Below are 12322 nucleotides of genomic sequence, written 5' to 3' on the forward strand. Positions count from 1 at the left end.
TGGATAGCAATCAAATGCTAATTGGTAGTGTGATTTTGCCAAACAATTCCATAGGTTAGATAAGGATACATAAGTTTAGCAAAATTAAAATAACGAAAAACCTCATATGTTGGTGGTAAGAATGTAAAATGGTTCAGCAACTATGAAGAAACAGTTCGGTGGTTCCTCAAAAAATTAAACACAGGGGCGCCTGGGTGGCTCAGTCGGTTGGGCGGCCGACTTCGGCTCAGGTCATGATCTCGCGGTCTGTGAGTTTGAGCCCCGCGTGGGGCTCTGTGCTGACAGCTAAGAGCCTGAAGCCTGTTTCGGATTCTGTGTCTCCCTCTCTCTGCCCCTTCCCCGTTCATGCTCTGTCTCTCTCTGTCTCAAAAATAAACGTTAAAAAAAAAAAATTAAAAAAAATTAAACACAGTATTACCACATGACCCAGCAATTTCATTTTTAGGTATATGCCCCAAAAAACTGAAAACTGGTACCAAAAAAAAAAAAAAAAGTATGGATATACATGTTCATAGCAGCACAATTTACAATAATCAAAAGGTAGAAACTGCCCAAATGTCCACCAACAGATAAAAGGATAAACAGATTGTGGTGTATACATACAACAGAATATTACTCCACCATGAAAAGGAATGAAGTACAGATACATGCTACAAAGCAAATGAACTTTGAACCTATTATGCTAAGTGAAAAAGCCAGACCAAAAAGATCATGTATCATATGATTCCATTTTATATGCAATATCCAAAATAGGTAAATCGATAGAGACAGAACACAGATTGGTGGTTGCCAGGGTCTTTGCAGGGGGAGAGGAAAGGGAGCAACTCTTTAATGAGTTTCCTTTTAGGGTAGTAAAAATGTTTTGGAACTAGATACAAGTAGTGGTTGACAACATTGTGAATGTCCTAACTGCACTGAATTGTTCACTTTTATTATTTTTATTTATTTATTTATTTTTAGAAAGAGAGAAAGAGCAGGGGAGAGAGGCAGAAGGAGAGAGAAAAAAATCCCAAGCAGGCTCCATGCTCAGCATGGAGCCCAATGCGAGGTTCGATCACACAACTCTGGGATCATGACCTGAAGCCAAAATCAAGAGTTGGATGCTCAACCAACTGAGCCACCCATGTGCCCCTGAATTGTTCACTTTTAAATGGTGAATTTTATTATGTGAAATTAATCTCCATAAAAAAATCAAATCAATGAAAGCTTTCTGTAAGACTTAGTTGGCTACAGATTTACAATAAAGAGTACCATTTGGGGGAACCTGCCTGGCTGAGTTGGAAGAGCATGCAACTCCTGATCTCCAGATTATGAGTTTGAGCCCCCCACTGGGTGTAGAGATTACTTAAATAAGTAAAACTGAAAAAAAAAAAAAAAAAAGAGTATTCTACATTTTATTATTATTTATAAATGGTGTACTATACATCCTTTATATCAGCAACTTTATAATAAACATGTATGCATATATGTGCATACATTTTCTTTCCTGGAAAGCCAGTCACTAAACATTTACCAGCATACCAATGGAGAGGTAAAAATGAGATTTTACACACACACACACACACACACACACACACACACACACACACACACGTATGTTTGTGTGTATTTATTCATTTACTCATTCATTCATTGGTTCTCAAAGGCCAGAAAGTGATAGGATAACATATACAAATTGCTGAAAGAAAAAATACTGCCAACCAAGAACTGTGAATTTGGCGAAAGTATTCTTCAAAAATGAAGCAGAAATTAAGATATTCCCAGATAAACAGAATTCATTGCTAGATCTATTCTACAAGAAATACTATACAGAGTCCTTCTGGCTGAAAATGAAAGAACACCAGACAGAAACTCAAATCCATATAGAAATAATATAAAAAAATAATTATAACTCTATGTTGACGGGTACACAATGTATAAAGAAGCAATTTGTGACAATGACAACATAAAGGGGGGGTAAATGGAGCTATACAGCAGCAAGATTTTTATATACTGTTGCAACTAATCTGGCATTAATTTAAACTAGACTGCTATGAATTAGGATGTTAATTATAATCCCCAGAGCAACTAAGAAAATAACTAAAAAATACATGATAAAAAAATGAGAAGGGAATTAACATGGTACACTGGAAAATATCTAACAAAAAAGAAGACAGTAATGGAGAATTTGAGAAATAAAATAGAAATGTTCCTCAACTCACAATGGGGTTACATCCCAATAAACCTATACCAAGTTGAAAATACTGTTAAGCCAAAAATGCATTTAATACACTTAACTTGCTGAACATCATAGCTTAGTCTAGCCTACCTTAAATGTGCTCAGAACACTTATATTAGCCTACAGTTGGCCAAAATTATCTAACACAAAGCTTATTTTACAGTAAAGCACTGAATATCTCATAATTTACTGAATACTATATTGAAATTGAAAAACAGAATGGTAATATGGGTATAGAATGGTTGTAAGCGTATTGGTTGTTTACCCTTGTGATTGCATGCTGACTGAAAACTGTGGCTCACTGCCACTATCCAGCAACACAAGAGGGTATTGGACCAAGTATCACCAGCTCAGAAAAGATCAAAATTTGAGGTAGTTTTTACTGAATGTGTACCACTTCTGTACCATTGTAAAAGAAAAAAAATTTTAAGTTGAACCACCCTAAGTCAGAGACTTAGGCACAGATTGGCAGATGGATTTTTAAAAAAATGATCTAACTACAGACTTTCTACAAAAGACTCACTTTAGATTCAAAAATACATATAAGTTAAAAGTGGAAGGATAGAAAAAGATATTGCCTGCAAACAGTAACCAAAAGAGAGCCGTAGCAGCTATACTAATATCAGACAGAAGAGACTTTAAGAGAAAACTTGTTACAAGAGACAAAGAAGTATAATGATAAATAATAATTTACATAAAATAATTATATAATAATAAAAGAGTCAATTCATCAAGAAGATATAGCAATTATATACTGTGATGGCAACTGCAGAACCCTCTCCTCAGCTGCTCCCCAGCATCCTGACTTGCCTACCACCTGCCTGCTTACCAATAAAGAAAAACTGACCTACTTTTTTAAAGAAAGAAACAATCATCAATACATATACACAAAAGGGCTAACAACAGAACCTTAAAATATCTAAAGCAAAAACTGACAAAACTAAAGAAAGAAATGAGACAATTCTACAATAACAATTGGAGATTTCAACACCCTACATTCAGTGATGGAGAGAACTGGACAAAAGATAAACAAGGAAAGAAAAACCCTAACACTAGAAGCCAACTAAAATGAACATATAAATATATATAAAACGTTCCATTCAAACAGCAGAATGAATACACATTCTTCTAAAATGCACATGGAACATTCTCCTGGATAGACCTGGATGTTGGGTCACAAAATAAGTCTCAATAAATATAGAAAAATGGAATCACATAAAGTTACCTTCTCTAACCAGAATGGAATGGAATTAGAAACCAGCATCAGGGGTGCCTGGGTGGCTCAGTCAACTAGTGCCTGACTTCGGCTCAAGTCATGATCTCACAGCTCATTGGGTTCAAGCCCCACATCGGGCTCTGTGCTGACAGCTCAGAGCCTGGAGCCTGCTTCTGAGTCTGTGTGTGTGTGTGTGTGTGTGTGTGTGTGTGTGTGTGTGTGTGTGTGTGTGTCTGCCTCTCCCCCACTCATGCTCTGTCTCCCTCTCTCTCAAAAATAAATAAACATTAAAAAACAATTAAAAAAAAAAAGAAACCAACATCAGAAAGAAATTTGGAAAATTCACAGATATGTGGAAATTAAACAACACACTCTTTTTTTTTTTTTTTTTAAGTAATCTCTACGGGCACCTGGGTGGCTCAGTCAGTTAAGCATCCAACTCTTGATTTCAGCTCAGGTCATGATCTCACATTTGCCAGGTGGAGCCCTGCATTGGACTCTGTGCTGACAGTGCAGAGCCTGCTTGAGATTCTTGCTCTCCCTCTCTCTCTTGCTTCTCTACCGCTTGCGTGTGTGCTCGCTCTCTCTAAATAAATAAAAATGAAAACTAAATAAGTAATCTCTACATCCAACATGGGGCTCAAACTCATGACCCCAAGGTTAAAAGTCACATGCTCCACCAACTGAGCCAGCCAGGGGCCCCTATTTCCCCTTTTCGTATCTTCTATTACGTGTTGCATGGCATTAACTGGTCTGATGTATATTTATAGATCAACCTGTATTTCAGGCATGCTACCCCCAAATTTGGCACCTTGGCATACTGAATACCTTAAGTTGAAGTTTGAGAAAACAGAAGTAGGAAGCAGAAGCAGGAAGGTCAAACAGAAGCAGGGAGGTCACTTTGACCTCCTACTCTCTCCCTTCTTCCCTGAAAGGAGATAAATCTCCTGTATGAAAGGTATCAGAAGAAAAGGAGATGCCCTTATCACCAGAGACAGGGTATTTAGGGCTGAGAAGGCATATAAACAAACCTTGTTAAACTAATTTTTTTAATGTTTATTTCATTTCTGAGAGAGAGAGAGAGAGAGAGAGAGAGAACATGAGTGGGGGAAGGGTGTGTGGGGGGAACAGAGGATCTGAAGGGGGCTCTGCACTGACAACAGTGAGCCTGATGTGGGACTCAAACTCATGAACCTTGAGATCATGACCTGAGCTAAAGTCAGATGCTCAACAGACTGAACCACCCAGGTGCCCCTGTTAAACTAATTCTTATTTTCAAAATTATTTCTTCACAAATTACCACCTCTAGCCCAAATCCCTTCATCAATTCTTCACATATTTACATGTTTTTGCCTAAAAGGTATAAAAGTTTCTTGTTCTGGTCATTTCTTTGGGTTGTCTTGTAGAAGGCTGCCATGTACACATAAAAATTCAGTAAAATTTGTGTGCTTTTCTCCTGTTATGCTGCCTTTGTCGTTTTTTTCAGATCCATCCATGGACTTTCAGAGGGTTGAAGAAAACTTCTTCCTCCCCTACTTAGAGAAGTAAATTTTCATGATCATCGATTTGGCAATAGATTCTTATACATGACACCAAAAACCTAACAACAACTAATAAATAATTGGACTTCACCAAAATTTAACACTTTTGTGTATCAAAGAGCACTATCAAGGGACACCCGGGTGGCTCAGTCAGTTGAGTGTCCGACTCTTGATTTCTCTCTGGTCACAATCTCAAGGTACGCAGGACTGAGCCCTGTGTCAGGCTCCGTGCTGACAGTGTGGAGTCTGCTTGGGATTCTCTCTCTCCCTCTCTCTCTCTGCCACCCCCCGCCCCTGCTGTCTCTCTCCCTCAAAAAAATAAAAATAAACTTAAAAAAAAAAAAAGGCACTATCAAGAAAGTGAAAAGAAAATTCACAGAATGGAGAAAGGATATTTACAGGAAAGATAAACGGGCCCTTAGAAGAATAGGCAGGAAATCTAATAGATTATGAAAATGTCTATTTTGGTGAAAGTTCCACATGAACTGAGAAGAACATGTATTCTGCTGTTGTTGAAATAGCCTACGGATATCCACTATATTCAATTGACTGATGGTGTTATTGAGTTCATCTATGTCTTTACTGGTTTTCCGTCCATTTCTAGGAGGTGCTGAAGTCTCCAAATGTAATAGTGAAGTCATCTATTTCTCCTTGCACTTCTATCAGTTTTTGCCTCATGTAGTTTGATGTTCTGTTGTCAGACACATACATATTAGAAACTGTTATGTCTTTCTGGGGAACTGACCGTTTTATCATCATGTAATATCCCTCTGTATCCCTGATAACTTTCCTTGGTTTGACGTCTGTTCTCTAAAATAAATACAGCTACTCTTGCTTTCTTTTGATTAGTGTTGGCATGATAGATCTTTCTCTGATCATTTACTTTTAATCTACAAGTATCTTTATATCTAAAATGTTTTTTTTAAGATTTTATTTTTTTTAAGTAATCTCTACACCCAACATGGGGCTCAAACGCACAACCCCAAGATCAAAAGTCACAAGCTCCAGTGACCGAGCCAGCAAGGCAATCCTAAAGTGGGCTTCTCGTAGTCAACATATAGTTCAGTCTTGTTTTTTTGATCCACTGGTACAACCTTTTTAAAGGGCAATTTGTGTAAAAAAAAAAAAAAAAATATATATATATATATATATATATATATATTCTGGGGCACCAGAAAATAAAATGTCGGACTTGATCTCAGCTCAGGTCTTGATTCAAGCCCCACGTTAGGCTCCATGCTGGGTGTGGAGTCTTCTTAAGAATAAAAAAAAATTTTTTTTAACTAAAAAAGTTATTCTGACGCTTGTTAAAACAGTAATGAAGAATTTATTCAAGAAGATATCAACAGGGTGGCGCCTGGGTGGCTCGATCAGTTAAGTATCTCACTCTTGGTTTCAGCTCAGGTCATGATCTCATGGTCTTGAGATCGAGCACTGCTCTGAGTTGGCAGTGTGGAGCCTACTTAGGATTCTTTCTCTCCCCCTGTCTGTCCCTCCCCCACTTGTGCTCTCTCTCGAAATAAACATTTAAAATTTTTGAAAAATTTAGCAATAGGGTTTTGCAACAGGAGAGAGAGACTGGGTTTAAACCCAAATACAACAAGGACAAGTGGGGATTTATAGCCAAGAACAGGGTGAGTGTCAGAAAATGGAAAATTACTAAGAGGAGACATCAGGGGTAGGATTCTTGTTAAAGTGACCTAACACAATTCTTGCTACAGGCAGACCAAAGACATATACATCAAAAGTGGGGAATGAGGAACTTGAGATACCAAGGTTGATTAGGTATGAAGGGTAGGAGAGTCTAATTTACAGGATTCTTTATTATTGTACCCCTATATTCACAGCAGGATTATTCACAGTAATGAACTGGATTAGTCAGGCCTAAGACAAGATGTGGATGAAGTTCAAGGCCTATTGAAAAAGAAGGCTCAGAGGAGGCTGACTAAAGTTTGGTCAAAGAGAATCTTTCTCATGTGTAATATTTATCAAAATTAAATATGCGTATACTCTTTAATGTAATTCTAATACTTAGAATTTATCCTATAAACATACTTACAAATGTATCCCAAGATGGTATGTATAAGGATTATCTTCAAACAATTATTAATAATAGCATCTAAAAGATCACCAATAATAGGATTGGTTAAATAAATTAAGGTACTTAATTTTTCCCCAATTTTTTTTATATAGTAAAATACAAATATTCGTCTTGTAAAACTGAAACTCTATACCCATTAAACAATAACTGCCCATTCTCCTCTTCCCCCTAGGCCCTATTAACTACCATTCTACTTTATGTCTCCATGAGTTTGACTACTCTTGACACCACATATAAGTAGAATACAGCATATCTTTTTTTTGTGTGTGACTGGCTTATTTCACCAACAAAATCAACATTTCAACATAACGTCCACAAGATTCATCCAAGTTGTAGCATATGTCAAAATTAGATTGTATGCATATACCACATTTTGCTGATCTATTCATCCATCAATGGGCACTTGGGTTGCTACCATGTTTTAGGTAATATTAATATTGTTGCTATGGACACAGGTGTGTAAGTATCTCTTCAAGACCCTGCTTTCAATCCTTTTGGTTATATACACAGAAGTGGAATTGCTGGGTCATATGGTAATTCTATTTTCAATTTTTGAGGAATTGTCATACTGTTTTCTGAGGCAACTGTATCATTTTATGTTCCCACCAAGAGCAAAAAGCACCTTCTTAAAATGAAATAATGTGTAGCTACAAAAAGAATGAGGTCTATCCACATGTGGTGATATAGAAAGACAGGCAAAACTCTCAACCAAAATGGAAGGTGCAGAACCATATTAGTCTTATCCCATTAACAAATATTAAAATACTGCAAAATACATAAAAAATTTTTGGGGAAGACACAAAAAAACAATAGTGGTCAACTTTAGGGAGAGGTATTAGGAAACAATAGAAGGGTAGCTTTATTTTCCATTTTATACCTTTCTACAGAGTTTGTTAGAAACTATTCCACCATTACTGGAGGCAGAACCTCTTTCTATATTATTTCAATTTCTTACTTTGGGCATAAAATATATATATGCTAAATATATGAAAATACAAATAAACTGTAGAACAAGGAAGAGATTTTTGAATGGGCTTATGCCACTATACTATTTACTTATTTTTCATGTTACTCAAACACCTCCAAAGATACTCCAAAGGTTAACTATATTTCAATAGTTTGAGCCATACCTTTGAGTGTTCAGAAAGGAAGTCTGGGAGGAGATAAACTTGTGCCAATAGCTCTGTGTAGTCACGACAACGAAAATAGTAAATATGGGAAAGAATATTTTCAAGAGTGAAATCCTCCAAAGCTTTTGGGTGCTCTAAAATAAACAAAACAATCTTAAAATAATTAGTTTTATTTGTTTTGATATATTGGTGATAGTAGGAAAACAATACCTTTGAAAAACAAAATGCTTCACCGTGAATAACAAACTCTCCACTTGAATTGAAAGATAACAAAATTGTAACAAAATTACTATAAACTATCATTGCATAATTCCTGGCCTCTTATTTTCACCTTCTCCACTGTTTCCTTACATACTAGGCTATTGAGAAACTGTTTATACACATATACAACTACAGTCTTAATGCCTGCCTTTTCGTATTTCTAGTTATTACTTTCACTGAATAGAAGTAACATAACGGAATTTCTCTTTGTTTTTTTCATATGACTGCAAATTAAGGGGTGCCTGGGTGGCTCAGCTGGTTAAGCGACCAACTCTTGATTTCAGCTCAGGTCATGATCTCACAGTTGGTGAGATGGAGCCTGCTTGGGATTCTGTCTCTGTCTCTGCCTCTCCCCTGCTCACACTTTCTCTCTCTCTCAATCTCTCTCTCTCTCCCTCTAAATAAATAAATAAATAAATAAATAAATAAATAAATAAATAAATATTTTTAAAAAGTCAGATGCTTAACCGACTGAACCACCCAGGTATCCCATCTTTAAATGTTTTTTAAAAAATCAAACACTCTTTCTACATCACAAGCTTAAAAAAAACTTCCCAAACACTTTAATGATACAATTAAACAGCCATGAAGTCAATTACATTCTACTCACAGCCCCCTAAAGTCAATCAGCTTAATATTCCAAACATTTCCAACATGGTTTTTCTTTCTTTTTTTTTTTTTAACGTTTATTTATTTTTGGGACAGAGAGAGACAGAGCATGAACGGGGGAGGGGCAGAGAGAGAGGGAGACACAGAATCGGAAACAGGCTCCAGGCTCTGAGCCATCAACCCAGAGCCTGACGCGGGGCTCGAACTCACGGACCGCGAGATCGTGACCTGGCTGAAGTCGGACGCTTAACCGACTGCGCCACCCAGGCGCCCTCCAATATGGTTTTTCAAAGCTACCTTTGGTTTATTAAAAAAGCCAGTATGGCAGTCAATATAAACTGAATGCATTGAATATACTGAATGCACTGGGACAACATTTACTTACATTAAATGTCCAACAACATTAATTTACACCTGGCAGGTCAGAGCATGATGATTTGAAATCATACACTGAAATACACACACAAGTTATGTGGCCCAGAAGCAAGGGTCATAAAAGGAAAAGAAAAAGCCAGTCTAGGTTGTGGCATTTCTAATTCTGTAAAAGAGATCTGAAGGTTGAACACTAGGACACTGTCAAGTCATTAAGCTTCATTCTAAATGGTTTCTTGCTGAGGCCTGAAAGGTACAATTGCAAATTACTTTTATTATACAGAAGAAAGAGGATCACTTGCTAACTTACCCTCTCCCATATGTGCTTCTGCTATAAGGTGAAGGTGCTGAATGCAGGCAGTAGCAAGGTCTACCACTCTATCAACCATAAAACTTCCTTCAGTATCAATAAAAACTGCTTCACCTTCCACTCCTCCAAAACATTCTGGTATCTGCACATCTACTGCCAACTGCATACTGTCAAGAGAAAGCTGAATGACCAAATCATAATCATCATCATAATCATAATCCTCTAAGGCAATGGTTTCCAATGCCACATCACCATCCATTAGGTACCACCATTAGGCTACAGATGTGGCTAACTCTCTGCTCCAAATATATGTATATCAATTATTATCTGGATTAGTGGGGCAGGGGGTGTACTCATAAAACCATGACTAAGGATTTTTTCATGGTTTTTAGGCCTCTGGGAAGGAAACCCTTTCTTATACATAAATGTAGTTTCAAATATTTGACTTTCAAATATACTCCCAGGAATTAATTATATAATAAAATAGAAGACTGCCTATTTACCCTAATGAACACATTACAATGCTGCAAAAGAAACGCTTTTGGATATCAAAATAATCCATAACAATTTATCAAAATGGGGTGCTGATGTAACACAAATGGCAAATTGATTTTTGTCTGATGCATATTCACACACACACACACACACACACACACACAATTAAGAGCACATACATGTCATTTTTGGTCTCCTGAATATAGACCCACAGCACCATATTCTATTACTTACATAAAATGTTATTAAGCCTACCCTTAAGAGGGGAACATTTAACTTTACCATAATTGTGTTTTTCCAACACCTGGTACTCCACAAATTTCTGTTGTTTTGGTTAAGGGTATTCCACCCCCAAGAATATTATCTAGTGCTGAACAGAAGGTAATTATGAAGCTCTGGGTATGCTCCTGCTCAAGAAGTTCCAGTGCTGTACACTTCTTGCCTGACTCAGCTACAGCAGCATATCTTGGTTTATTTGTGAGACATTCTCTTCTTATAATTTGCAGAGTTTCTAATGCTTCCTCTTTAGATATCCCAACTTCTGAAAGTAAAATAAGGAAAAAAAAAACCAAAACACCCTGATTTTAGAAATTTAAAAGTCTAACATGTTATTGGATTGTCTTCATTAATTCTAATTTTACATAATAAGAGGGATGCCAAGAGTAAAGAAACATAAAAACGTAACATTCCACTATTGAATTTTTCAAGTTAATAAAGGCAAGTATCTGTATTTTTTACTCTTTACATACTTTATGATTTACTTATTACCTCAAAAATAGAATTCAGAAACCTAAACCTTTAAAGCATTTGAATACTTACAAGAGTATCTAGAGGTAGAAATAAAAATTGGGGCGCCTGGGTGGCTCAGTCGGTTAAGTGTCCGACTTCAGCCGGGGTCACGATCTCGCGGTCCCTGAGTTTGAGCCCCGCGTCGGGCTCTGGGCTGATGGCTCAGAGCCTGGAGCCTGCTTCAGATTCTGTGTCTCCCTCTCTCTCTGCCCCTCCCCCATTCATGCTCTGTCTCTCTCTGTCTCAAAAATAAATAAATGTTAAGAAAAAAAAATTTTTTTTAAAGAAATAAGGGGTGCCTGGGTGGCTCAGTCGGTTAAGCATCCGACTTCAGCTCAGGTCATGATCTCGCGGTCCATGAGTTCGAGCCCCGCATCGGGCTCTGTGCTGACAGCTCAGAGCCTGGAGCCTGTTTCAGATTCTGTCTCCCTCTCTCTCTGACCCTCCCCCGTTCATACTCTGTCTCTCCCTATCTCAAAAATAAATAAACATTAAAAAAAATTTTTTTTTTTAAATAAATAAAAAAAAATAAAAAAGAAATAAAAATGTACCCGCAGTCCCTTTTGGTCCCATGAAGTCATAGTTATCTTGTTCTAATAAGGTATCTAAATTATTTTCAGAAGAGAACAAAATGGCCTCCAACTCCCTAAAACAAGATTTAACTTTAAGAAATATATGTGCATTGGGTGCCTGGGTGGCTCAGTCGGTTGGGCGTGGGACTTTGGCTCAAGTCATGATCTCACAGTTCGTGGGTTCGAGCCCCACGTCAGGCTCTGTGCTGACAGCTCAGAGCCTGGAGCCTGTTTCAGATTCTGTCTCCCTCTCTCTCTGCCCCTCCCCTGTTCAGGCTCTGTCTCTGTCTCAAGAATAAATAAACATTAAAGAAAAAAAATTTGAAAAAAAAAAGAAGTATATGTGCATGTATTATTCATAATAAAAATTTTTATGGAAACACTGTCATGAAAAATTCATATATCACTTCAAAATTATTTACTGAGAATAATTTTAATGCACAAATATTTTAAACAATACACTTATGCTTCCTTATCTACACAATTTCATTCCTATCAGACAATATGGCTTAAGGAAATGGCAATTACAAAAGAAGCTGCTGGGGCATCCGGGTGGCTCAGTCAGTTAAGCACCAGATTTCAGCTGACGTCATGATCTCATGCCTTGTGAGTTCAAGCCCGACATCAGGCTCACTGCTGTCAGTGTGGAGCCCGCTTTGGATCCTCTGTCCTTCTCTTTTTCTCTCTCTCTCTTCCTCTCTGCTCCTT

At 37.3% G+C, this 12322-nt stretch overlaps 1 protein-coding gene across 1 annotated transcript in view; it reads right to left on the reverse strand.

Annotated features, from left to right (window-relative positions):
- RAD51C (RAD51 paralog C) overlaps positions 1 to 12322 on the reverse strand; it is a 37575-nt gene that overhangs the window by 23326 nt on the left and 1927 nt on the right. The window contains exons 2-4 of the mRNA XM_040496991.1: positions 10536 to 10794; positions 9759 to 9925; positions 8207 to 8340 (exon numbers count right to left, since the gene is read on the reverse strand). Of these exons, the coding sequence (XP_040352925.1) occupies positions 8207 to 8340; positions 9759 to 9925; positions 10536 to 10794 (560 nt within the window). The remainder of the gene's footprint in view (positions 1 to 8206; positions 8341 to 9758; positions 9926 to 10535; positions 10795 to 12322) is intronic.

This window comes from Herpailurus yagouaroundi, unplaced genomic scaffold (assembly GCF_014898765.1).
Source record: "Herpailurus yagouaroundi ecotype Mexico unplaced genomic scaffold, PumYag 189, whole genome shotgun sequence".
Taxonomy (NCBI): Eukaryota; Metazoa; Chordata; class Mammalia; order Carnivora; family Felidae; genus Herpailurus; species Herpailurus yagouaroundi.